This window comes from Populus euphratica, unplaced genomic scaffold (genome assembly GCF_000495115.2).
Source record: "Populus euphratica unplaced genomic scaffold, PopEup_1.0 scaffold21.1, whole genome shotgun sequence".
NCBI lineage: Eukaryota > Viridiplantae > Streptophyta > Magnoliopsida > Malpighiales > Salicaceae > Populus > Populus euphratica.
Genome location: NW_011499887.1, coordinates 1,298,776 through 1,324,487, shown reverse-complemented (window position 1 = coordinate 1,324,487; position 25,712 = coordinate 1,298,776). Strand labels below are relative to the sequence as shown.

The 25,712-nt window shown below is 34.3% G+C and overlaps 6 protein-coding genes across 12 annotated transcripts; 3 read left to right on the top strand and 3 right to left on the bottom strand.

The window, feature by feature from the left end:
* The first annotated feature begins 1,011 nt into the window (after positions 1-1,011).
* Positions 1,012-2,711, top strand: LOC105130574 (early nodulin-like protein 1). Of its 2 annotated transcripts, XR_843258.1 has the most exons (3): positions 1,012-1,265; positions 1,353-1,766; positions 2,626-2,711. XR_843258.1 is itself a non-coding variant. In XM_011033140.1 (2 exons), the coding sequence occupies exons 1-2, from the start codon at positions 1,082-1,084 to the stop codon at positions 1,700-1,702; spliced, it is 534 nt and encodes a 177-aa protein (XP_011031442.1). In that variant the 5' UTR covers positions 1,012-1,081; the 3' UTR covers positions 1,703-1,985. The 2 variants fall into 2 exon arrangements, 1 of the variants encoding a protein (XP_011031442.1); XM_011033140.1 differs by lacking the exon at positions 2,626-2,711 and having other exon boundaries at positions 1,353-1,985.
* Positions 2,647-5,392, bottom strand: LOC105130575 (nuclear nucleic acid-binding protein C1D-like). Of its 2 annotated transcripts, none has more exons than XM_011033142.1 (6): positions 4,962-5,392; positions 4,794-4,849; positions 4,440-4,494; positions 4,063-4,143; positions 3,702-3,974; positions 2,647-2,921 (listed from the first exon to the last, which is right to left on the bottom strand). In XM_011033142.1, exons 1-5 carry the CDS (start codon positions 5,167-5,169, stop codon positions 3,736-3,738), a joined length of 639 nt encoding a protein of 212 aa, XP_011031444.1. In that variant the 5' UTR covers positions 5,170-5,392; the 3' UTR covers positions 2,647-2,921; positions 3,702-3,735. The 2 variants fall into 2 exon arrangements, with proteins under 2 accessions (XP_011031444.1, XP_011031443.1); XM_011033141.1 differs by having other exon boundaries at positions 3,719-3,974.
* Positions 5,393-5,504: 112 nt separating this feature from the next.
* On the top strand, positions 5,505-10,032 carry PGR3 (proton gradient regulation 3). Of its 3 annotated transcripts, XR_843259.1 has the most exons (3): positions 5,527-7,657; positions 7,718-9,366; positions 9,524-10,032. XR_843259.1 is itself a non-coding variant. In XM_011033144.1 (2 exons), exons 1-2 carry the CDS (start codon positions 5,891-5,893, stop codon positions 9,296-9,298), a joined length of 3,348 nt encoding a protein of 1,115 aa, XP_011031446.1. In that variant the 5' UTR covers positions 5,527-5,890; the 3' UTR covers positions 9,299-9,432. The 3 variants fall into 3 exon arrangements, 1 of the variants encoding a protein (XP_011031446.1); XR_843260.1 differs by lacking the exon at positions 7,718-9,366 and having other exon boundaries at positions 5,505-5,724; XM_011033144.1 differs by lacking the exon at positions 9,524-10,032 and having other exon boundaries at positions 5,527-7,660; positions 7,721-9,432.
* A 999-nt stretch (positions 10,033-11,031) lies between these two features.
* Positions 11,032-13,566, top strand: LOC105130573 (uncharacterized). Of its 2 annotated transcripts, XR_843257.1 has the most exons (4): positions 11,032-12,108; positions 12,499-12,569; positions 12,675-12,935; positions 13,124-13,566. XR_843257.1 is itself a non-coding variant. In XM_011033139.1 (3 exons), the coding sequence occupies exons 1-3, from the start codon at positions 11,986-11,988 to the stop codon at positions 12,868-12,870; spliced, it is 390 nt and encodes a 129-aa protein (XP_011031441.1). In that variant the 5' UTR covers positions 11,032-11,985; the 3' UTR covers positions 12,871-13,122. The 2 variants fall into 2 exon arrangements, 1 of the variants encoding a protein (XP_011031441.1); XM_011033139.1 differs by lacking the exon at positions 13,124-13,566 and having other exon boundaries at positions 12,675-13,122.
* A 1,030-nt stretch (positions 13,567-14,596) lies between these two features.
* On the bottom strand, positions 14,597-16,214 carry LOC105130572 (uncharacterized). Its single transcript, XM_011033138.1, has 3 exons — positions 16,097-16,214; positions 15,399-15,455; positions 14,597-15,315 (listed from the first exon to the last, which is right to left on the bottom strand). The coding sequence occupies exons 1-3, from the start codon at positions 16,167-16,169 to the stop codon at positions 14,993-14,995; spliced, it is 453 nt and encodes a 150-aa protein (XP_011031440.1). The 5' UTR covers positions 16,170-16,214; the 3' UTR covers positions 14,597-14,992.
* A 533-nt stretch (positions 16,215-16,747) lies between these two features.
* On the bottom strand, positions 16,748-23,884 carry LOC105130571 (probable protein phosphatase 2C 60). Of its 2 annotated transcripts, none has more exons than XM_011033137.1 (11): positions 23,463-23,884; positions 22,481-22,599; positions 21,658-21,721; positions 20,977-21,085; positions 20,428-20,581; positions 19,263-19,388; positions 18,883-19,006; positions 18,426-18,502; positions 18,238-18,290; positions 17,518-17,572; positions 16,748-17,215 (listed from the first exon to the last, which is right to left on the bottom strand). In XM_011033137.1, exons 2-11 carry the CDS (start codon positions 22,595-22,597, stop codon positions 17,018-17,020), a joined length of 1,077 nt encoding a protein of 358 aa, XP_011031439.1. In that variant the 5' UTR covers positions 22,598-22,599; positions 23,463-23,884; the 3' UTR covers positions 16,748-17,017. The 2 variants fall into 2 exon arrangements, with proteins under 2 accessions (XP_011031439.1, XP_011031437.1); XM_011033135.1 differs by lacking the exon at positions 23,463-23,884 and adding an exon at positions 23,226-23,446.
* Between the last annotated feature and the right edge of the window lie 1,828 nt (positions 23,885-25,712).

The window sequence follows — 25,712 nt, the reverse complement described above, 5'->3', positions numbered from 1 at the left end:
TTATAGTGTGTGGTGATAGCGCGGAAGATATCTTTTTAATTGAAATTATATTAAAATAATATTTTTTATATTAGTTGAGTGAAATCATTTTAAAAAGCATTGCAGGTGAAAAATACTTGAAAAAGTATGTTAAATTGTAACAATAAACAAACTTTAAATTAAAATTGAGGGGTTGAAAAATTGTTATCCAAAATCTAATTCTCATTAGATTTTAAGTTAAAAGAAAAGGAACCATTGATGTGAAATTTGGTTAATTTAGTCGAGTTTTTAACTTGATCTATCTAAATTTAACTAGAAGAATTCTAAAGATTTTTTTTTTAAATAAGGCAATTATATAATGAGAGATTCCGCCTAATTTAGTTGAGTTTGATAATTGTGTAGTTTATTATGGACAGGTTGATACCAAGCCCAACCCATTAAATGACAACTTGGGTTGGCGAGTCGAAAGCTGTAATAATATTGAGCTGTGTATATAGATATAATCACATTTATTGTTTCTATTTTTTTTATATATAAATTGAGTTAAAAAAGAATAAAAAATGCAATATTCTAATATTACTTAATTATATTAATTAAAGATACTAATTGACTTCTTATTTTATAATAATTCTGCTATAAAATAAGAAAATATAATTAATATACAAAAAAAACATGTTACCTCTTCATTTTTAGTTTAATAACATAAAAATCTAATTGATTTGTATTTTTTTTGTGCATTTGATATTATCTTTCTTGGAAAAAATAGCACTACAAAAATTTAATTACACCAAATTTATGTATACTTTTGATATACAAGAAAAAAAAAAATTGCATAGATTTATGTAGAGGATTTCCACTTCTTTTGACCCTTAATTTTGTATCACCTTGTCACATCTTTTGAAAAACGTACAAAACGGCCTTGACCCCCAATATCCCAGGAACCCTACATCAACGTCTTTTTCAGTAACGGCTAGTTTTCATTCTCTCTTATAAATTCAGCAAAAACGCCTTTTGCCTTGTGCAAATTGCGAGTTACTTTCTCTCCAGAACCACCAACAACCCTCCGGTCTGTTTCTCCATCTTTTTTAAGCTCTCAATATCAATGACTTGCTTTCAAAGAGCTGTGGCATGTACTTTGGTGCTGATGTCTTTTTTTGTGGGTTTATCACAAGCTAAAGATTTGTTAGTCGGGGGCAAAACAGATGCATGGAAAATCCCATCTTCAGAGTCTGATTCGCTTAACAAATGGGCTGAAGAAGCTCGTTTTCTTGTTGGCGATTCTCTTGGTAATTCTCATTTTTTTAATAAAAATGTGCTTGAAACATTATCTGGGTTTCAATTACTTTAATTTTCTAACTCTACTTTTTGGGCAGCGTGGAAGTACGATGGCCAGAAAGATTCAGTCTTGCAAGTGACCAAGGAGGCTTATGCTAGCTGCAGCACTACAAGCCCTATTGAGGAATACAAGGATGGGAATACCAAGGTGAAGCTTGATAGATCAGGGCCATTCTACTTCATCAGTGGGGCTGAGGGTCATTGTGAGAAGGGACAGAAATTTGTTGTGGTGGTTCTGTCTCAAAAGCATAGACACACTGGAATCTCTCCAGCTCCTTCTCCAGCTGAGTTCGAGGGTGGCCCTGCTGTTGCTCCAACAAGCAGTGCTTATACCTTGAGAGGTGGCTTTTTGGTGGCTTTCGGGGTTTTGGTTTTGGGGTTATTTTGACGTGAAAGATGTTCTTGGGTTTGGAATTTGGAGGGTTTGATTTGTTCATTCATTTAATCATATAGTAATGATGGTATTGCCTGATTAGAGATATATATAGAATGCTATGTGAGGGAAACTTGGATCCCATTTCCTCTTATCTTCAATAGATTATTATAAGAGGATCGATTCATTTATTTTATTTTTGGAACTTGATCATATGCAGTGGAAATTTCATATTTCTGAATTATGACAAGTCCAATAAATAGTCCTTGCATATTTTCTGCAAAGAAAGCACTTTCTAGACCTACGTGTCCAAGGTTAGCATCCAAAATGCGATGGTACCCAGAAAGATCATAAAAAAAGAAGAAAAAGGCAGCATATCCACCATCACATGGCGGCTCCTCTGACCCCAGGAAATACAGCACATATATTCTTCTGATTTCATTCAAATCTTTAGAATTATAAATTAGAATCGCCTTGTTGCAAATGGTAAATATGCATCCATATAATTAAGAAAAATATGATTCAAGATACAAGTACTAAAAAAAGAGTTCAGTAAGACAAAAAAGGGAGGTATTTTCATCTATTTCTTATCTGTGGTAAGGCGGGGACTGCAAATCCTTTTTCCCCTGTTCAAATCAAGGTGTCGCCTGATCAACAACAGACACGAAATACCTTATTCTGTGTTTTTCAGTGATACTAGCACAATTGCCTTTCGTTAGTCTTGAGATACAAAAGACAAAATCAGATGAGAGGACATTGTCTCTATTTTTATCCTTTCAACAACACTTTTTGTCTTTTATATATACATATATATATATATATAAAAGAAGAACTAACTAAACGCAAGGTGGTAATAAAAAATCACATGCTTCATGCCCTCCATCCATATGTTAGGAGTCTAAAATTGTTGATTATTCAAGTTAACTTGGAAGACCTAGATACCATGTTTAAAAGTCTTCACAACCACATCACCTCTCTCCCTAAATTTAAAAGCTGTCCTTCCCAATCCAAATTACAACGCGCGAGAAAAGTTGGCTAAGCGCAGCTGTTTATTACTTACAGTATTGTGCTTTTTCTTCACCACGGTGGATAAGGGAACAAAATTGTTAATGCTCTGGGAGGGTCTAGTGATGCTCTAGGATACCCATTGACATGATACACTGTTGACAATACGAATTCATTCACAAAAATAGGCCAGTTGATGCAAACACTGGCAGACCTCGTCTATGAAATCCTGTGAGGTAAGAAAGGGGGGATATGAGATTCAAACAGTACAAGAACTGGGAACTCATGAAGTTCAAAAGCTTACTAAAGGAAAGTTGATTTCGGTATATTAAACTGCAGATTTAAAGGAGTTAAAAAGAAGAAAGACTAACAGAAATATTGGGATGCATGCATCTTTGTGCAACTTCATTCAGCATTCACATCTATAGCTCTTTGCAATTATCTTAATTAGATTTTAGATACTTAAACCAGAGTTACAAAGCTTTTCCTTCATTGGCTGCACATGCCAAACAACTGTACATCCCACATCCAACTTGTCCATTGCTTTTCATATAAACCCTATAAATTTATAAGTTTTGAAAGACTTCAAAATAACATATTAGCATGTTAAGATTTTATCTCTATACTCAAAATTCACTCTCTGTTTCCTTTTCTACTGTTACAGATTATGCAGCATGTTTCCAAATTTAAGATAATAAATATTCAACATTGTTGGAGATAAAAGTATTTGTATTTCAACATACTCAAATGTCCTCGGGTACTATTTTGTTAATTAAACCAAACAAGGTTATCTAGTTATATCAAGCAAAAAGGTGGCCTAAAAAGATTCAAAGGAAAATTAAGACGACCATAGAATTGAGTTCAAATAAGATACCCCACATATACCAGCATCAACAACTAGAAAGTGAAAAAATTCCATACTTTTTCCACAACAGTATGGTCAAATAATAGAATAAGCAAAAAACAAACGAAACTTTTTAGATAAAAAGGAACTATTTTATGGATATACATGATCTTATGATGTACCAGGATATATTAGAAAATCAATCCACAGCCAGTTTATCTTCAGATGATGAATCAGTTTTTATAAGAGGTCCCTTGAAACCATCTGTGTTGCCCCCAAAAAGCTCGCGTGCAGCTTTTTCAAGAAACTCTTGGGCAGCAGCTTGTACTGATTGTTTTTCAGATGTATCGCATTTTCTCTTCTTGTGGGTGCTCCTCTCTGTATACTTAATCTTGGGCCCTTCTCCTTTACTGATATTCCTCATGCTTTTCCGCTGTTCTGCAAACAGCAATATTTATTTTAAGAAAATATGAGATCACAAAGGAAAGAAAAATGCCAATGACAAAAAAAGTGATGGATGACTTACCGGGGGTAAGGTCAGGCAGTGAATGCTCAATGAAACGGGTTGCAGCCTGGTAATTTAAAGTAGTAGAACGGTGCAATGGTTCTTCAAGAACAAATTCAAATTTGATTAATTAATAAGAGATGTGAAATGACTAGCATAAGCAAGCTCATTGCAGAATACAATTTTAAACAAGGCAACGGCTTTCCATCTAACCAAGCTTGGTGTAGTTTAGGAATTTAGACATGGCAACGACTTTCCATATAACCAAGCTTGTCGCAGTTTAAAAACTTGAACACGGCAACAACTTTCCATATATGTCAAGTTTATTTTCCTCGTCCTTCCCTAGCAATGACAGTTTGAGATTTGCATGCATCAACAACAGAAGGCAAAAGAAGTACCTTTACTTATATCTACAAACTGCTCTAGTTTGTCTTGATACAAGTTCAATCTCTCCTGCAAATTACAAACCACCAAATTGCACATGTAAGGTAAAGCTCATGAACATTATCTTCAAGACATACATTAATAAACCAACACATTGAAGGAGAAAAAACAAAAAACTGCATAAAACATTAACCATAAAAACCGTTGATTTTAACCTCATAATTCAGACGCATCATACAGTACCCCACCCTAATCCAAAAACCAAGTAAAATACACAGGACACATCAAACTAAACATCAAAACCAAACCACCCAGATGCCGAAATTAAAAAAATCTAAGGAAAAATAATATGGTGCAAGAACACATACAAGCTCTGTCTTGATAGGATGTTCATCTGGGTGAATTCCAGTAGTTCTCAATCTCACTGAAAAAAATCACAAAATTAAAAAAAAAAACAAATAAAAATCACCAAAAACAACATCAATAAGACTAAATTATTGGTAAAAAAATGGTCTTGATATACTGCTTATACATACATGCAAAGAGAGTAGAAGTGGCCTTAGCAAGCATAAAGAGAGATTGAGCCCTTTGAAGAGGTGGCATTTCATCAAGGACATCAGGGTTAGCAAGAGACAAGAATTCAAGCAAATGGGTCTCTACTTGTTTTACATTTGCTAAGGTTCTTTCCACTGCTTCCATGGCTGATTCTGGCACTACATCGCTATTGCTGCTGCTGCTTTCCATTTTAGCTTCTTAGACAAGAAGGACAGCAACTTTTCTTACAAAGATTCCTCTGTGTCTCTTTTGGTAAGGATTTTGAGAGGATTTTTGAGGCTAATGCTGTGTTGGTGTTTTTGGCGAGTTGGTGTCTAGGGCTTCTGAGGTGCACAGGGAGCGGTTTATGGCGGCAGTTAAGGTTAAAGTGATGATTTTGTTCGTGTTTGGTAATTCACACGTCACTGCCTTTTTACAGGATAGTTTTACTTCTGTCTAGGTTTTGGGAGTAAACTATCCATTTAGTCCCTATATTGTAATACAATTAACTCATTAACCCTTATAGTTCTAGCAATTATATATTTAATGCACAAAGCTTTAATACCTTTAGTTGAAAAAGAAGCAAATGAATGCACCACAAATTCCAAAAGAATATCTCAAAGAACAGAATCAATGACCACAGATATCTTACTCTGCAATCATGTAGTCTCTGTTCACCACATAACCCCTCAAATTCAAATATCCAAACAAGCCAAGCCAATCTCCACCATAGCCAATATCATCATCTAGGACCAGACCTGCCTGGTGAGTCTTAAGCTTCATTTTTGTATCTCTCTAAACTTGTTTCGTTTTAACTCTCTCACTATCAATTCAACAAGAAACTATCATGCAAAACTGAACCCATTTTTTTTTTAATCTCTTGAGATTGTCACTCTTATGCTTAGTCTTTTGTCTCTTATAGCTTTCTTCCATGGCTGTGTTAATACTTAGCTCTTCAAGTATGTGTTGTAGTTGTATCCATTATAGTATTGTTTTTAGTGAGCAGAATAGGTTGTCTGATTTCAGACATAAAAATGGGTCATTAGGAGGTGAAAAGTTTGGAACTTTGAGGGTTTTCCCGTTCGGGTCTAACGTAAATTGGAAGAAAAATAACAAAAAACAAGTGGCTTTTTGTGGAATTGCATTGAAAAGCCAGAATGAGGACCTGGTGGTGAATGGGAAGCCAAGAAAGGGGTCATCTTCTGATGAAGTTTTGGGAGTTCTTCACTCAATTTCAGACCCTATTCATGCTCTTTTTTACTTTAAATCAGTTGGTGAGTTGCCAAATGTTGTTCACACCACTGAAACCTGTAATCATATGCTTGAAATATTGAGGGTTCATAGGAGGGTGGAGGATATGGCTTTTGTGTTTGACTTGATGCAAAGGCAAATAATTAGGAGGAATGTGGATACTTATTTGATTATATTTAAGAGTCTTTTTATCAGGGGTGGCCTGAGGCAAGCACCGTCTGCCCTTGAAAAGATGAGGGAGGCAGGGTTTGTTTTGAATGCTTATTCATATAATGGGTTGATCCACTTTCTACTTCAGTCTGGATTTTGTAAGGAGGCGTTGGAAGTGTATAGAAGAATGGTCTCGGAAGGTCTTAAGCCTAGTCTTAAGACGTTCTCTGCACTTATGGTAGCATCAGGGAAGAGAAGGAATATTAAAACTGTTATGGGTTTGCTGGAAGAGATGGAGAGTATGGGGTTGAGGCCTAATATTTACACATACACCATTTGCATTAGAATACTGGGGAGAGATGGGAAAATTGACGAAGCATATAGGATTATGAAGAGAATGGATGATGATGGATGCGGTCCTGATGTTGTCACTTACACAGTTCTCATTGATGCTCTTTGTACTGCCAGAAAGCTTGACGACGCTATGTGCTTGTTCACGAAAATGAAATCTAGCAGTCACAAACCTGATAAGGTAACCTATGTAACCTTGTTGGACAAGTTCAGTGATTGTGGACACTTGGACAAAGTGGAAAAAATTTGGACTGAAATGGAAGCTGATGGTTATGCTCCTGATGTGGTTACATTTACCATACTTGTTAATGCCTTATGCAAAGCTGGTAGAATTAATGAAGCCTTTGATCTGTTGGATACCATGAGAAAGCAAGGGGTCTTACCAAATCTCCATACTTACAACACATTGATTTGTGGACTTTTGAGGGCAAACAGGTTAGATGATGCGTTGGATCTTTTCAGTAATATGGAATCTCTGGGTGTTGAACCCACTGCTTATACATATATCCTTTTAATTGACTACCATGGAAAGTCTGGTCACCCTGGAAAAGCTCTCGAGACCTTTGAGAAGATGAAAGCTAGAGGAATTGCTCCTAACATTGTTGCTTGCAATGCATCTTTGTATAGTCTTGCTGAAATGGGAAGGCTTGGTGAAGCAAAAGCTATGTTTAACGAGCTTAAAAGTAGTGGGCTTGCTCCAGATTCAGTGACCTATAACATGATGATGAAATGCTATAGTAAGGTAGGGCAAGTGGATGAAGCCATCAAGTTACTATCTGAGATGTCAAAAGTTCAGTGTGAACCCGATGTAATCGTCATTAATTCTTTGATTGACACACTTTACAAGGCTGGCCGAGTGGAAGAGGCATGGCAAATGTTTTGCCGAATGGAGGAGATGAACCTTGCTCCTACAGTTGTGACCTACAACATATTACTAGCTGGATTAGGGGAGGAGATGAACCTTGCTCCTACAGTTGTGACCTACAACATATTACTGGCTGGGTTTGGGAAAGAGGGTCAAATCCAAAAAGCTGTTCAGCTATTTGAGAGTATGAAGGGGCATGGGTGTTCACCAAACACAATTACTTTCAATACACTCTTGGATTGCCTTTGCAAGAATGATGAGGTTGATTTGGCCCTGAAAATGTTCTACAAAATGACAACAATGAATTGCAGACCTGATGTTCTAACTTTCAACACAATCATTCATGGTTTTATTAAACAAAACCAAATTAAAAATGCAATCTGGCTCTTCCATCAGATGAAGAAATTGCTCAGACCTGATCATGTGACTTTGTGCACGCTCCTTCCTGGTGTTATAAAGAGCGGGCAGATAGAGGATGCTTTCAGGATCACTGAGGACTTTTTTTATCAGGTTGGATCTAACATAGACAGGCCATTTTGGGAAGATGTTATGGGAGGCATTTTGACTGAGGCTGGAACAGAAAAGGCCATTTTATTTGGTGAAAGATTGGTATGCCGTGCAATTTGCAAGGATGACTCTGTATTATTACCTATAATTAAGGTTTTGTGTAAGCATAAGAAAACCTCTGTTGCTCAAAATGTATTTGTGAAGTTCACAAAGGAACTGGGAGTGAAACCAACACTCAAAGTATACAACCTGTTGATTGATGGGTTTCTAGAAGTTCATAATGTTGAAGCGGCCTGGAATCTTTTTGAGGAGATGAAGAGTGCTGGCTGTGCTCCAGATACATTCACCTACAATTCTTTAATTGATGCTCATGGGAAGTCTGGGAAGATCAATGAACTTTTTGATCTGTATGATGAAATGCTAGCTAGGGGATGCAAGCCCAACACCATAACTTACAACATGGTCATCTCCAATCTAGTGAAATCTAATAGATTGGACAAGGCTATGGATTTGTATTACAATCTTGTCAGTGGTGATTTCTCTCCCACTCCCTGTACCTTTGGCCCCCTTATAGATGGACTTCTGAAGGCAGGGAGACTTGATGATGCACATGAAATGTTTGACGGGATGGTACACTATGGATGCAGGCCTAACAGTGCTATTTACAATATTCTTGTAAATGGTTTTGGGAAATTGGGTTACGTGGATACTGCTTGCGAGTTCTTTAAAAGGATGGTCAAAGAAGGAATAAGACCAGACTTGAAGTCTTACACCATTCTTGTTGATATCCTATGCATAGCAGGGAGAGTGGACGATGCTTTGCACTACTTTGAGAAATTAAAGCAGGCAGGCCTAGATCCAGACTTGGTAGCTTATAACCTCATGATTAATGGGCTTGGACGATCACAAAGGACAGAAGAAGCTCTATCTCTTTTTCATGAAATGCAGAATAGAGGGATCGTTCCTGATCTTTACACTTACAATTCCTTGATACTCAATCTTGGGATTGTTGGAATGATAGAGGAAGCAGGGAAGATATATGAAGAACTGCAATTTATAGGTCTTAAACCTAATGTGTTCACCTATAATGCTCTTATTCGTGGATACACCCTCTCTGGAAATTCTGAACTTGCCTATGGCATCTACAAGAAGATGATGGTTGGTGGTTGCGACCCCAATACTGGAACTTTTGCTCAGCTTCCTAATCAATCCTGACCCTTCAAAGATGCTCAACTGGTCATGTATTCTCTTGGCTGTTTATCTTTCCACTCAAGTTTTACTGGGTATTACTTCCATCTAAACTAATTCATGAATATCCCAAATCTAAAAATTTTGGTTCTTTTCTGAAGGATCTCTACAATTTTGACTCCAAAACTCATAGTTGAAGTGTTAACGAATGCTTCCTTTATACTAAACAAGTTCCAACTTTGTTTTCTGCAGGGAACTTTAGCCTGACTTGATGGTTTTGCTGATGGTGATAAGCGCTTAAATTTATCTCAAGATTTTGTGCATGCTGAGTAGCATATGTGCAAGGCTGGGCATTCCAAATTTACCTTAGCCATCCTTCATTGCAGATTCAGTGAAGTTTTCTTTTTGCAGAGAGATCAAGAGTACACGATTATATATTCAGGTTGCAACCCAGGTGCGTTCAAGGCCATCTAATCTGTTGTCCATGAAAACTGTGAATATTTAACCCCTACAACGATGCATTATGTAAAATCTTGAAATACATAGTACACTGATTTTATTTGGTAAATGGCATGGTATGCTTGTATCAACGAGCTGTTTGTAGTTGTACCCGCCATTCAGCATACAAGAAATTTTTGTAAGCTTTTCTGTATCTTGACATGCCTCATTTCGAATGAAAAATATGCATAAATAGGCAATGTACTTAATGATATTTTTTTTCTGGATCAACTACTCGACAATACAAACTAGAAAGACTCTTTCTTGAATACGAAGGAAGAGATTACTCGCTCCAGTATCGATCATGGTTGGTGAAGATTATTATCTATCCCTAGTGTTTAGCTATTGCAGGATGTCTTTTTGTGCTTGTACAAGTCAAATAGAACAATTATAGGAGTTGAAGAGAAGAGACTACTTAACAACAATGCTGAAAATAAATAAAATTATTTAGTCTACTGATGATTTAACATGTAAAGGAGAAAATCGAAAGAGAGTACTGCTTGGTGTTGACATATTTGAAGCAGTGTGCTGCACCAGCGACACTCACCGACGAAATGCTCTTGAATATCTCAGGGTTATGGGTTAACAAGGATCTCAGAGAATTCACCACGGCTGAGATGGACACTTGTACATCTGTGCTTGTGATTTCCACCAAAAATGTTGTTTAATAGACTGGTCAGCTGGAGATTTTTTTTTTTTTTTGCCAAGTTTTAAATTAAACTAGATAAGAATTAACTTCATCAAACTTAATTGTTTTAATTAAAATTATTTTACTTTTTTTTTAATAAAATAATATATTTTTAATTAGATTAATTTACTAAACTCAATTCTTAAATCAGATAATGAGTCATACCGCGTATAATAACCTTGCTATATAAAGCAACTGATTCATTTAAACCAAAACCCACAAAGAGAATCATTATTGAAATTCTATCCTTTACCTTTGAGTTGCATCTAAATACATTCTTCATGTCCCAAAATGAACTTCACCCAAAACTTTTATGGGCAAACTTTAAAAGTACCACCTTTTTATGTTAATATTAATTTTACTCCAAATAAATTTTTATATCAATTTTATCCTTAAAAGATTTTAATTCCTTAATTAGAACCTCTTATGAGAATTCCTTAATAAAAAATGTTATTTCTAAAAACATTACATCATTTAAAAAATAATAATAATTAAGATGCAAACTACAATCAAATATAAAAAAATACTTAATTGAAAATCTTTGAAACTTGAAGGAGAAGATTGATATAAAAAATATTGGGGAAAAGGAAACATTTTTTAGGTTTGTCAAAATAATTTATTACACACACACACTCACTCTAAAAATTGGATAAGGGCGATTTGGTAATTTAAGTCATTGTCCTGGCCATGTCAAGCAGAACCATTCCAAGATCCTCCGTGTAGCAAAACAGTAGCCATTGATCACCTGTCTGCACACACACTCTCTACCATGCCCAGAAGAATCCTCCAAGACTACAATGACCACATCCTCCACCTCTCTATCACCTCTAAAATGGCCCAGCTGGACCAAAATTCCTACACAAAAACAAAATATATTTTTAAGGTAAAAAATGGAAGCAAAGAATTGTCATCCAATCACACCTCTCGAATTCTGTCTCCAAAACATCCAAAATGAAAAAAAGATTGTATCTTTTTCCATAAATGCCCTTTCTTGAACCCCATTTTCATAGCTCATGTTTAAGAGTTTCTTCTTTCCTACATGGGCTTTTTTGGTTTCTCAAGTATAGGAGTTTCCCAGAAGCAGAACACAATTTACATGACTGGCTGGCTTTGTCCTTGTTGGAGTGATTTTCTTTGTTCTTTTTATATTGTTTTTGCTTCTCTCTCTCTAAATCTTTGCCCTTTATATGTTTCTCTATGTAGGATGCGAAAACGGCTGTTTTCTTGTTTAAGTTGAATTGGGGTTTTGTTTTCTTTGCTTAATCACCAAGTTTTAGTGATTTTTTTTAGCGGTTTTCATCAAGTTTGTGTCTTTATATTTTTTTTTCTTTATAAAAAGAGAATTTTAAAAAATAATATCCTTATTTCAACCGGATTTATTTCTTGTTATGCTTTATTAAAGAGTTTTTATTGAATTTTGGGTTAAGAAATCTAAAGGGTTTCATTAATTCTCACCAAATTTTGCTTTTCTATACCTTCTTGTCAATTTTTTTTGGCTTAACTGCAAGAATTATAGTGGAGATACACAATGTCGAAGAATAATAAGAAAAGGGTTGCTGTGAAATCTCATCAATCTCAATTTGTTGACGAGGGAGCAATAAATAGAGTGAAATATCAAAACCTACTGGAGGATTTCTTGGAATTGCAAAAGGTCAGATTTTTTCTCTTTTAATTGAATTATTTTTGTGTTATATTTTAATTTGAGAATCTTGTTTTTCAATTTTCATGTATTTATGGATACGTGCCTTTGTTAATGTTCTTGATGGTTTTGTTGAGGATTTTTATTTAGAAAATCATGCTTTGATTTCAATTTTTGACGAGGAAAAACAATGGATTTTGAATAATTTGTTCTATGTTTTGGTTCTCAAGTTTGAGGCAAAAGGTCCACCCCAATTAAGTTACATAGTTGTGTAACCCTTCAACTGACAGTTGGCTGCTTAGTTCTGGGGTCTTGTAATAAAAAGAATTGAAAAATTGAAATTGCTTAAGATGATGCATAATAGGTCATTCTGATGATAGTTTTGTGCTGATTTTTGTTTAGGATTTTGTTTCAAAGAAGAGAAAATTGCGAACAGTAGAGCAGAAAAGAGAGATTCTTTCGGCTGAAGTTAGGTATGTTCTTTGTATACTTGAATTGTATGGATCACCAGAGCTTCATAAAATGCTAGAATGGTATAATTCATTCCTGGATTGATCTTTTTTGTTCTTGATTTTTAGATTTTTAAGACAGCGGCACAAATTTTTTATGAAGATGCAATCAGGTAACCTGGTGCAAAGTCTTGTTCCAGAGAAAGATCCATGCATGGAAGATCTTGTTCCTAAGATATCTTCACCTGTAGAAGATCTAGTTCCTGGGAAATATTCATCTATGCCATATCAAGGGAAGTTTGTTGGGAAGCCATTGAGTGAATAACACCTAAGAACGGCTTAATCAAAGGCAAAAGCGTAGGGAAGAAGAGAATTTTATTGCAAGATCAGGTGACTTTGAACGTCTAACGTCTTGTAGTTATTGACTGGCTAGAGAATTATTAGTATATTCATCAGGATAGTCTTTCGATTTATCTTTTCAATTTTTGATATTGTAAATTGTGAAGAGCAGTTTTGATGCACTTTTTACATCGTTATAGTAAAGTTTACTGTGGCTGTTATACTTCTTTGTTTTCAAGTTTCACAATATTTGTGCCTGTGGTGGTTCTTTCCTTCCTACAAGCCTTGAATATGGACTCAGTAGATGATAATTTCTTCCCTCTCTAAATTATGAGTCCCATAAGGTTGTGTTTCAATAACATCCCAGAATAATGTTTTTTCCCGTAGTTACTCCCTTTGTTGCACATTTTATTGGCAGATAATCGGTTGAGTAGTTTCACTGCCTCCTTCACATTCTCACCTTGTGTTTCTCTTCCTCTGCCTCCACTGTCTTCTCTGACCACTGCCTGTGTTGCCATGTCTTGGTTGCATTAACCTAATAGCACTTCTAGATTTAGAATTTCATTATAGACTCATTCCTAGACACCACCAACAATTATTCACATACACACACATTCCTTGACACCATCAACAATTATGAAACTCAAAAAATGTATGTATCCGCCAACTTGTTTCTTTGCTATATCCATAGTAGTGTCTGGTGTTTGTATTATTGCTGCAAGTCTGGAGTTTCATTATTTGAAGGATATAACCAGTACCTACGTTATTTCAGCATCGCAGCAAGAAAAGCGCGGTAGTAAGGATGCTGCTAAGTGGGTGTTTGTTTACGTGGTGGTTGATTGTGTAAACATGAAGTTTGGTAATATAAAATTTTAATTGCTTTTCATGTGAGATCTTTATATATTTTTACTCTCTACATAAAATGTCTAGATAAATATAATTTACTTGGACGTGAGGCATTGTTTATGTGAACAGTGCCAGTTGAAGAACTACTTGTATTAAAAAAAATTATTTTTTTAAAATTATATTTTATTCTAAAAACTAGTGTTTAATATTATTTAATAACATTATATAAATTAAAAGAAGATCACTTGATAATGTAGTATTTAGAAAATTTGATCACAAGCTCAATTATGTTTTTTCCGGGTCCGATTCAATTAAAAAAAATTCAAATTTTATTTTTATTTATGATTATGTTTTATTCAAAAAATTAGAAGGAGATCGTTTGATAACGTAACAAAAAATTTAGTTTTTGTTGTTGCGCATTTAAGAAATCATAGAAAATATAGTCCTTATTGGATAAATTTTATACGTGATGAAATTGCACATAGTTTAATGGAATAATAAAAAAATATTTGATATCAATATTATTTATTTCATGATATAATAACAGTAATTAAATCTATAATATTTAAATTAAAAACCATTAATATATATTAATTATTTTATAACCTCAATTTGAAAAACATTTTTTTAACTAAACATATTAAATTAATTTTTGTTCAATCTTAATTTTAACTACAGTTTTAACCAAACATATATTTTTTTAAATCAACCTCAACTAAAAATATTTTTTATAAAATAATTTTTTTAAAATTACAATTATAACAATTATCACAATACCAAATACATTCTAAATAAAAATAAGCAGCTGCTATATTACCAAACACATTCTAAATTCTAAATAAGGAACATTCTAAATTCTAAATAAGGAGCAACTGCTTGTGTTTCTGTGCATCGACCGGAAAATCTTTCCCATGGGACTTCTAATTGACCCTCCTTTTCTTTTTAATCCGAAGGTTCAAGTGTTCAACAGGGGACTTAGATTACATAATGGACATATCCCTCCCCCATGTTTCAATTTTAACCACCAGGACTTCCTCTTGGAACGAAGACCTGATTGATTTTAAGAGAAAACTACCAAATGACACAATCTCAACATGTAGATGACGACGAAGATGACGACAACGACCTGGGGACTAATGACAGTACAACCGAGGCTAGTAATGAAGCAATGCTGCCATCTTCTCTGTCAAAAACCGATAACAATGGCAATCCATTATCATCAGTTTCTGACACATCTTGAAACTAGGATGTCTACATATGCTTCAGCATTTAATGGTGTTAACTGAAAGAGGGTATTTGAAACTGTAAGCATATGTGAAGGATAGGGTTAAGCCGGGAGCGAGTGTTTTGCCCCCATTGACGAGCGAGTCATTGACAGCAATGCGCTTGAATACATCAGGTCTGATGACGATTGCAGAGCTGAATTGCTCACAATAGAAATGGATGTTAGAAACTTGCACCTTTGTATTTGTATTGGTAATTTCCACCAAGAAAGTAGGTAAACCACTTGGTTGGGATTGAACCTGGGCTTGTGCAATCACAATATCTCTATGTGAGCATTTGGACTGCCTAGCCCTTCCTGTCCCTGCAAATATAGACAATTTTGAGATCAGGGCTTGCTTCTACCTAAGAGAAAATATAAAAAATGCAAATTTTTTGCTTCATTACCATTGTTGAGAAGTCCTGAGGGTGTTTCCTGAACTAAATTGTGTTCATCTTGTGTGCCTGCACCAAAATCACTTAATAAAATGAGTGATTAAAAAAAAGGTGTTTTTTTTATTATTTTTTTTTAAAGTTGGAACTCGATGTGATAAAAAAAAATGTTAATGGCATCAATAAATACAATTTTTTTTTTAATAGGTAAGGTATTTAAGTAGCGTTTAGTTATTATTTCAAGAATATTGAAATGAAGATAACATAAATAAAAAGTAAGGATGGTAAATATCCACATATCCTTTTTATTTTGAAAAGAAGTAAATTCACTTTAAAATTATTATAAATAAAAATTTATTTTATGCTTCTATTTGTATTACTCTAGCCAAACATGTTTACATCCATATTTATTTCTTTTATCATGAAACACTAATTAAACATAATTTTAAGGAACCTTTCCATAGTTGGATATTGACAAGTAATGATGAATATATAAATTACTCGAAGAGCCTTATTATATACTAAATGAAAAATTAAATAAAATACATAATTAGAGATTCAAGAGAAATCTGTGTGTTATAATCTCTCTCATGATTTAAACCCTAGATGATAACAAAGAGCAAATCCACTTAACCACCTGATTAAACCTTTAAAATCATAAAGAACAAAGTGGATTACTTGTCAACCTACATAGATTTTAGATTTGAACATACCTTCATGAGAAGAAACCGACACCAAGAAAATTCCCAATGAGACCACAGACAAAACAGAAGTTGGCATCTTCATGTCCTCAGCACAGACTACTTAGGCAATAACTAAGACTAGACTTTGAATTTATATTTAGATGTTTCTAGAATATGGAAAATATAGATTCTAAAATCATAACCATATTTTATTACATCTTGCAGATTATATTAACATAAATATAGCTAAGATTATCTTTAATGTACCTTTTTAGATAGTTTCTTGCAATAAACACCAAGTGTGTAGGAATTTCTTGCCGTAATAAATTCTAAATTAAGTTTGTAATTGTAGCTATAACTTTAGAGGCGTGGTTTTTGGTGCAGAATCAGAGTACTGCAAGGAGATGGTTCAGGGCATTAGCAGTCACCAGAATAAACGTAAAATAGCAGACTTGTTGCTATCTGTAAATAGAAATTTCTTTCTTTCTTTTTTCGACAATAAAAGGTATATATATCTTTTCTCGAGATGACAATAAAACCTATACTGAAAACCTGAATGACTTGTGGCCTGTTAAAAAATAAAATAGAAGGAAAAAACCTAGTTGATATTGTCAAAACTCGCTCTCATCTACATATATTTATATATATATATATATATATATATCCTTTAAAAAAATTATAAAGGTCAATCCCACCTAGATCTTATCACAACCCCAGCATTAGATGTTACATCTAAACTTAAAACTTAAGAACACGTCGGTTTTATAAGCACGCATCAGAACATCAAACGATTGTTCTTAATGTTTCATCCATCCATGTTAAACCATCTACAAATATGTATCCAAGGACCTGGCTTCTCGAGAAAAAGCAGGACCCTTGTACTGTTTTTCCATCCAGAGGCTGGAAAATAGCATTTGGGACATCGCAAGGAGGCTATGGATCGTACTTCAGTTAACTTTCCACTGGTTTAGATTCAGCAACAGCAGGTTCGGATTGTGACGATTGCTCGTCTGCGGAGGCATTGGACCCGATAGGTTTCTTAAACTGTACCACAATTATGGTCATATTGTCACATCCCTCACCACCTATTGTTGATGGCGCCAAACACCTATCAAGGACTCTCTCACACACTGCAGAGAGCTTGTTTTCCTGCATTATTGAAGTTTCCATTAGACTTTTTGACACATATAACTTAGCAAATGTAGATCGAAGATCATAATTCAGAGAGTAAAATTGACTAGAATCAACAAGATCTTTTTTTTTTTTCATTTTTTCCTCCGAGTGAATGTTAGATTGATACCGATGCCTATATATCACATAAGCTCTGTACCCAAATAGTTCAGCAAGGTCTAACTTCAGAATGACACAAATGGGGAGATGAATAAAACAGTTAAAACCAAATACTTCAAAACCATGCTCGTCAAATGTAAGAAGGGTCCAAAACCACATACCACTTGAAGTTGTTCATGAATAAAATCTACTAGTTGCTGGCTTGACATGCAATCCCTGAAACAAGAAAAGTGACCAATTATCCGCTTGGAATTACTTATTCATGAAGTTGCTACCAATAGTTCTACAAAATGAATAAAATTTGATTATCAGCAGAGTTCCCAGGCCTATCCATGTGATCTACGGATTCATGCAAAGTGAACAAAAGATTCAAATGCAGTCTATGACAATTTTTGAAACTTTAGGGTTGTTAAAGAAGTGTTATCTTCCAAGTCATGGAAGTACAATGAACAAGCGCCAATCATCTACAAACCTGAATCCATGTTTGTTGTTACTTTTCAAAAGTGCTTTTAAAAAAATTAAAAATTTTTTTCTTTGCTTCAAAATAATATTTTTTGGTATTTTTAGATCATTTTGATGCATTATTGTCAAAAATAATTTTTAAAAAATAAAAAAAATATTATTTTAATATATTTCCGAGTGAAAAACACTTTAAAAAGCAACTACAACTACACTCCAAACAGCCATGAAATTCAATTAAACTATATGTTCCATTGAGTTTCCTTCAATTAAACTACCAAAGCCTGCCCTCATGGTTTTTTTAGGTATTGCATTTTATTACCAAGATCCATGCATGTTTTATTTCTTTTGGAAAGAGAATTAGCACATCATAAAACAACCTTCTAAGGTACTGACTACAAAAGGTAACATTAGACGCATACCATATTCCGTCACATGCCAGCACAAGAAAATCATCATCATCACATAGCTCGACCTGATGCAGGAATAGAATAAGATCCAAAGAGGGAGGAAAAAAATAAAACCATACTTCAAAAAGAATGATAAGCAGGGTTTATCTAGAACAGCAAATTGTTTCAATGAAAACATTGCAGAAAGAAGAATAGCATACAATGTTTATATCTGGATTGGCTGTCACGATTTGCTTTTCAACAGGCAAAAACTTATTCTGCTTGAATTCCACATCACCTGCATTACAAAAGAAAAAATGAAAATTGAAAGAAGATACCTCTCTCGCATATAAATGCAAGCAAGAGGGCGGGCACACTCATTAAGATGCATACCATTTTATATGTGTGCATCAACAAATACTAGCATGGACATGAATACAAAGATATAGGTGTCAGTGGGAGTGGGAGTGGGAGTGCACATGGATGGGTGGGTGCAAACATGCTTTTGTAAGTGCAATGCATACTCATTGCTTTTCAATAAGGAAAACAAAAAAGTTTTAGCCTTGTGCTCATCACCTAATCACTTCTCATGAGGAAATCCAGCCGCAGTAAGCCCAGAGATTGAGTATAAAAGCCACACTCACAGAATAAGGGACTGAGATCAGGAATGTTAGGTACCTATAGCCCTTGCAAGATTTAAACTGCCATTGACCCGTCCTGCATGTATGAAACCACCAGCTTTTAATATCCTTTCTTTCTCAGCCTCAAGATCAGGTTTGTGATCTCTAGACAAATTGTATGCCTGCATCAAAAAGAGCAATGTTTATCGAAAAATTTATACAAGGTTTTGTCCGTATCAACAATATACCTTTATGTCCATTTATCAGGATACTGTCCCCATCACATTAATACTTGAGAGAAAAGGTGAATTGATGATTAGCTGAGGCAGAAGTAAAGTCACAAGATTTTTTAACAATTCCAATAAACCCTCCCCTACAAACAACCTTTAGTCTTCAGGGAAAAAATCAAACCATCATTTCTAGTTAACTGAAAAATACCTGGCCCTTTCTAGATATCACACATCGAGAATCACCAGCATTCGCAACAATGAGTTGATTGTGTCTAATAATCCCAACACAGGCTGTGCAACCAGAAGTTGGTCCAGAGAAGTTAGAGTGAGGACCCTAATCACCATGTTAAAGAGTAAAATGAGTTCTTAACCATTATTATTGAATGATACAGAGCAATACAAAAAGATACATTGTCACAGTATGCATGGTTAGTGGCCAATGTGTTTAAAACACGATATTGGCTAGGCAAATTTTTAATCAATATTATGACCTTCGGACTCCAACCAAGTCTGAGCAAGCAACCTAAGATCCCGATCAGAATAAATGTTAAAATTTTAACGTTGTAGAAGAACATGATAGTAAAGACAAATTCACATTTTATTTTATTTTTCCTGAAAATAGAAAACCCCAGATAGCTAAATAACATAAGAATAATTTAATGGTCTAATAAATTGCATATCATCAACAAAATATTTGGACGAAGACCTCATGAGGTAATTATCTACTCATTCATAAGTAATAATGATCCAACCATTTTCTCAAATTCATCTTGGCTGACAAACCAAATGCATATGGGCATCAAAGGGAAATAAACGACAGTGTGTATTATACAGTCTCGAAGCAAGTTGTAGCAAATGAATTCAAAAGTGTGTACGCATGCACACACAGTATGTGTTGTGATAATAACTGGGAAAAATGAGTGCAACACTGCTGCATTTAAAAATGAAAATACAGCCAAGTCGGGGAATCCTGATCCCTGTGTTCAAGAACTTTGATGCTGACGGCTGTAACCACTCACATATCAGGTCTTTAACCATCATTTTCCAAGGAATGACTAATGGTAATTGGTTTCTTAATGAATTATCATTAACCTATGGTTTAAAAAGAACTAAGAATGTTCAAAAAAATTTACCAATTCTGTCAACTGATTCCACTCTGAGTATGAACTCTTAAGCACAAATAGAAGGATAAACTACAACACATGAGTAGCACTTGAGTTTGAACTTCCAGATTTCACAGGAACAACCACTACTTGGGTGTTGACCTCTATAATCCAAAGAACCAAACCTCGAAGCGTAACTTAAATTAACATAGTTGGAGACTATTATACCAAGGCAATAGCTGCAGTGTATTCCATTTTTGTATAAAATACCTCTTCAAAGGCCCAATCATCAAGTTGTTCATTGCTATCACCACACCTTGGAGACCATATCAACCCTTCTATCATGCCAGTAAACTTGTTTATTTTATCACCCAAAGATGCCAATTCCCTCCAACCTCTCTGGCCACACATCATCTCGTCCATTCTGCATGAGATGCATAAAATGAAATCATGAGCAAGCGTCTATGATTATTTGCAATATCCTTTTAAATAAAAAGAGGGTATTTACAGATCTATAAATCCTAAAATAACCAAACATCCATGCAAAGGGGCAAATTTTCCAAGCACAAAAAAATATAAAGCAATAGAGAGAAGAAACTAACATTAAGAAAATTGTATCATAATACTAATAAGATATATTATTGACATGACTAGTTTACAATTACTAAGGCTCAAAACTCATGCATAGATGGTGGAGAATAACATCAGATCATAATAAACCACTGTGGCAACTTTGTTACATCCGCACATTACTGTGCACTTCAAATTAGTCTTCAAGAGGGAGAAAGAAAAAACCCCTAGTAATCAAAATCAAGTAACCTGAAAAATGATTTCTGGACAGAAGTTCCTATATCTCCTGCAACGTATGCTTCATTCTTGAGAACCTGCTGATGGAGAAACTTGGCACAGAATTTCGCAACTACTTTACCTGTAAGTTACTGGATTAACATGAGTGACAATGACCTAAACGTCAATTATACTAACACACTGACCTAGGTACAAGCTGAGCATACAAGGACGCATTTAGAATTGAAAAACCACCCATATGAGATAAGCATCATTGACAATAAAACGGGAATTTTTTGGCAGCTAATTTTATTGCATAACCCCCAAAGCCATTGTTTACTGGATGCACATTTCCATCACAAATAACCAGACTCCACTCATGTCTGAACAAGTTGAGCTTGGATACATGGATTCTTTTCCCACAATCATCATTAGCAGATTGCAAACTTAAAATGAGTAATAAACAAAAACTTAATTCTGAAAAAGGAATAAGCAAAATAATATTAAGATTTTAAAATGGACAGAGACTAATATTCTGTTCACTGGAATTGAACAATGCTAATACAACTTTGATTTTGTTCATTTAAGGGCATAACCAGAAATCAACCCAAAAAACAATGAAATAGGACTTGGTGAAGATTCAGGAAAAGCACATTTTAGTTAAGCAATGATCATGTACCATATTCACATGTACCTGAAACTTGCAGTTCTTACCTCCATGGCCATCATAAACACCAAAGAATGAAGTGGTAGCATCCAAATCGGTTATTGCAGCATGCTACAGCACAAATAATAATAACCATGTAACTGACATCATATCCATGATGAAAAATATAAATTCAACTATAAAGCACATGTAATAATATATGCTATGAAGTTGGCTAGAGTGCAAGAGAAGAGCACTATGACAATATTTTGGAATACAAACGGGCAATAATGACACCTTAAAAATGAGATGATATGCCGATACTAAACGAGTTTTTGTGGCTATGATCAAATGTCTGTGGAATTGGTGCCAAGAAAAATAGAAAAGGTAGAGGAGGAGAATATAGTCTATGACTAGAGAAGAGAGGAGTTTGTTTTGCAGAAGATGCCTTTGGAATTGAGGAGCAAGTACTGTTTCACAAAACTTTCTCTAGATACATTTCCAAGAACATTAAAGAAATTCCATTTTTTTATTATCATATTTTTTCCCCACTTCTACAGGAAAAAAGGTAGGAAAATTTAAATGGATTCTATATAATTTGGCACCACAGAACCGATAACACAACACTTTTTTTAAGAATTGTAATTAGTTACTTCCTCAAACTTTGAAAAAATACGTCACATATTGTATTTGCATTCCAGTAGGGTGAATTCCTGCCTAACCAAATTTATCATTAGTACTATCCTATAACAAAATCTTTAAGACATCCCCACATAATGTCACCAGTATATTCATATGTTGTATTAATCAATGGGCAATTAAAGGATCATGGTTGTTGGTAACAAGAATTAAAAACCTAGCATATTCACATAGATCAAATGCTGGACTCACCGCATCTTCCATGGTTGCACGCCAACCTTGCATAGATGATAAACCATATCTAAGCCTACCATTCTGGCCATCCTCTGAGAATTTCTCCGTCTTTGGAGAACTGAGGTATATCCCCATCACTATCCAAAATCAAAGAGCAAGTATTGACGAGTAAGTAAAAACACAAGAAAAAATTGGACACAACAACCCCAGCCAACAAAAAAAGCAAACTACGACGTAAACCACAAGGTCCTATATGCACTTCATTCTAGCCTTAATGCTTTCTTCAGTTACCAAGAATCTGAAAATTTAGCTCGTGACGCTTAAAACTAGTAAAACCCTCCGAAAAAATCAAGCCATTTTTCAAAAAAATCTTTCAGATTAAGATAATTGTCAAACTTGTTTCTATTCCTAATTCATCACAGTGCACCAGATCAAAGATTAAGTCATTAACTGATCAAAATAAATTCAAACCATTAACAAACAAGCAGCATGAAAAGCAATTAGGTTTCACTCAAAAAATGTCCAATCTTTAAAAAGAATTAAATCCATAATTATTGTCCATGTAAAAACAACTACTAGTAAAGATCCTAGATCAGCTCAAGTAAGCCAAGTACAAAAATCCAAAAGCAAATTTGAAATGCAGTAGCTGAATAAAAAAAGATTCAGATCAATGAATATAACAGAACAGAACAGAACAAAACAAAATATACATTGAAAATAGCAACATTAGAGATATGCTAAAATAAAGAAAGATACAGCATACCCGGATAGTAATTTGGACCACAGCAGTTAAAAAACATGAACTTTTCATAAAAAGAAGCCTAATTTAAAAAATAGCAAACAACCAGACTCCTCTTTTCTTGGGGTCAATCACATTAAAAGATATCAACAACACAACATGGCAGAAAGGCCCGGATACCATTTTCAGATATCACAACACGGCAGCAAAAAAATTTACATGGGAAATCAAGAAAGTTCAAAACTTTAAACTGCTATGTACCTGATTGTGAGAGAAAGAGATCAAAAGCAAAGAAACAGACCAAGAGAAAAAGGGAAACAGAAATGGAATCCAAAATATCTATAAATGAACTCCCTTTTTCAAAACTAAGAAAGAACCATCGGAAGTTTCGAAGAATCTCAGAGGAAAAAACACAAGAATTTAAGTGACACCAATAGGAATTCCAGAATGAAAGAGACAGACAAGGAATTGATAAGAAGGAGAGAAAAAGGTGAAGCCTTTGTCGAGGAAGATGTTTTTTTCTGAGTTCTTGAGCGAGAATGGAGAAAGAAGATAACCGCTGATGGGGTATGCTTTTGTTTTTCTATCTAGTCACCCTTTCTCCTCCCCCTCTTGACTTCTCTCTCTGTATACTTCAATGCAAAGATCAAATTTTTGGGATTGTGAGAGAGGGATGATTTTAATGTGTTAATATTAAAGATATTATTAAAAAAAATATCTCAAATATTTCAGATTGTTTAACTGTTTACAGTTTGCACTGCTTCTTTTTATAAGTCTTGGCTTCATGTTGTGTCAGCAAGGGAGGGAGAGAGAGGCGCAGTGATGAGATACGGTATCTAATTATCTATACTTTAATTAATCTAACAATTGAAGGGATTTTATTTTGTAATTTATTTCAAAGATTCTTGAATCATTGAGCCAGCATCATACCTTAACCATTTCAACAATAAAGATTACGAGAGATCTAGCGTTATTATTTATCATTTATTATTCAAACTCAATCTGCATAATCATGTGGGGAAGATCTTGCAAGGGATGCATGCTCTCCCTCCATCCGTGACAATTCTAAATTAATTTATCTCACGACATGAAGCATGAATTTACCAAGTTGCATGTTCAATAGAATCCTGTAATATTATTTTCTATTTAGCAACCCTCCATACATCGTTTTATCGTGAGTTTAAGAACCAAACTTTTACATCTACATAGCATATTTAAAAAGAAAATCAAATACCGACAATCAATCAAATTAAATTTTCAACGTAAACCCAAGCAAAGTTGCCTTCATGGGTTGAATTGGACATAGGAAAATAGAAGGAAGGTGCCTCTTGTCAAGGTGGAAAAGCAATTCCAGCTTGGACTGTCCATTTTATGCATCTCGTGAGAGACAATCATGTCCATGTCAAAAGAGACAGCACCAGGCCGCCGTTTCATGGTGGTTTGAATCACGGTACGAAAATTGTCAATAATTCGGCTCTTATGACGAAGAAGAAGTCCATGATTTGGGCCAGCCAATCATGGTGGTGTGAATTTTTGTGACTTTTCTTTTCTTTTTTCTTTTTCTGTAAAAGTTCAGCAAATTTTATTACTTTTATCTCTGATCAGCTGATTTCGCATTTTTCTCTATGGGCCCATCGAAGAATATTCTCACCTGTTAATGGGTCAACTTTCTTCTCTCGTGATTGAGCGAGTTCATGGTGATTTTTGCACCCCTCAAATTATTTTCAACATTTTTATCAAATTTATGCACCATTTTGACAGGTTGATTTGATTTCTTGGTAAGTAGTTCATCTGGGAGCGAGTCCAAGCAAGATTTAGCATTAAACTGTTTAGGAAGATATCTTCATCAAATTTAAGAGAGTAAAGAAAGGATAAAGTAGTAAGTAAGCTATGGGGGGAAGCTGAAGCACAAAGGTAGTGATAAAGTAATTAACAAATAAAAAAGAGAAGTCTACTGGCTAGATTGCTGCCCTTAGAAGGCACTAGTGTCACTTTCTCTGCAATTTTATTTTATTTTATTCTTGTTAATCTTCGTACTGTATCGTCAAATACTTTTTAAAATATTTTTTTATTTAAAAATATATTAGAATGTTTTTTAAATTTTTATATTAATATATTAAAACCTTCAAAAAAAATACTAAAAAATATTAATTAGATATTTTTTAAATCAAATATACTTTTAAAATACATAAAAACATAGTCTCAATGTAAAAACAAGCAGCTTGTTAAGCTTATTAACTCCAAGGTTGTGTTGTGCATTTATTTTGTCCATGCTTTTCTCAAAGAGGAGATTGTTAAAGATTTCAATTACTAAACCTAATTTATGTCAAGTTTCATTTTAATTTGGTTTATAGCTTGACTCGTTGACTTATTAAACCTGAAAATATTTATTTTTTTATTTAAAATAATAGTATTGTTTTAGTTTTTTTTAATAATTTTGTTAATGATTTAATAGTGTTTTTAAAAATTTTATATTAATATTTTTTAATGTTTTTGAATTATTTGATGTAT

Excerpts from the sequence above, each read along its gene's own strand:
- LOC105130571 (XM_011033135.1), bottom strand. The coding sequence starts at position 23,262 with ATGTTTTTTAACTGCTGTGGTCCAAATTACTATCCGG. Across the intron at positions 17,573-18,237 it reads CTGGCATGTGACGGAATATG|GGATTGCATGTCAAGCCAGC; the intron begins GTATGCGTCTAA and ends TTCTTGTTTCAG. Across the intron at positions 17,216-17,517 it reads TTCATGAACAACTTCAAGTG|GAAAACAAGCTCTCTGCAGT; the intron begins GTATGTGGTTTT and ends TCAATAATGCAG.
- LOC105130573 (XM_011033139.1), top strand. The coding sequence starts at position 11,986 with ATGTCGAAGAATAATAAGAAAAGGGTTGCTGTGAAATCTCATCAATCT. Across the intron at positions 12,109-12,498 it reads ATTTCTTGGAATTGCAAAAG|GATTTTGTTTCAAAGAAGAG; the intron begins GTCAGATTTTTT and ends ATTTTTGTTTAG. Across the intron at positions 12,570-12,674 it reads ATTCTTTCGGCTGAAGTTAG|ATTTTTAAGACAGCGGCACA; the intron begins GTATGTTCTTTG and ends CTTGATTTTTAG.
- LOC105130575 (XM_011033142.1), bottom strand. The coding sequence starts at position 5,169 with ATGGAAAGCAGCAGCAGCAATAGCGATGTAGTGCCAGAATCAGCCATG. Across the intron at positions 4,495-4,793 it reads ATCCTATCAAGACAGAGCTT|GAGAGATTGAACTTGTATCA; the intron begins GTATGTGTTCTT and ends TGTAATTTGCAG. Across the intron at positions 3,975-4,062 it reads ACTGCCTGACCTTACCCCCG|AACAGCGGAAAAGCATGAGG; the intron begins GTAAGTCATCCA and ends TGCTGTTTGCAG.
- LOC105130574 (XM_011033140.1), top strand. The coding sequence starts at position 1,082 with ATGACTTGCTTTCAAAGAGCTGTGGCATGTACTTTGGTGCTGATGTCT. Across the intron at positions 1,266-1,352 it reads TCTTGTTGGCGATTCTCTTG|CGTGGAAGTACGATGGCCAG; the intron begins GTAATTCTCATT and ends CTTTTTGGGCAG.
- PGR3 (XM_011033144.1), top strand. The coding sequence starts at position 5,891 with ATGGCTGTGTTAATACTTAGCTCTTCAAGTATGTGTTGTAGTTGTATC. Across the intron at positions 7,661-7,720 it reads TATTACTAGCTGGATTAGGG|AAAGAGGGTCAAATCCAAAA; the intron begins GAGGAGATGAAC and ends GCTGGGTTTGGG.
- LOC105130572 (XM_011033138.1), bottom strand. The coding sequence starts at position 16,169 with ATGAAGATGCCAACTTCTGTTTTGTCTGTGGTCTCATTGGGAATTTTC. Across the intron at positions 15,456-16,096 it reads GTCGGTTTCTTCTCATGAAG|GCACACAAGATGAACACAAT; the intron begins GTATGTTCAAAT and ends ATTTTGGTGCAG. Across the intron at positions 15,316-15,398 it reads CTCAGGACTTCTCAACAATG|GGACAGGAAGGGCTAGGCAG; the intron begins GTAATGAAGCAA and ends CTATATTTGCAG.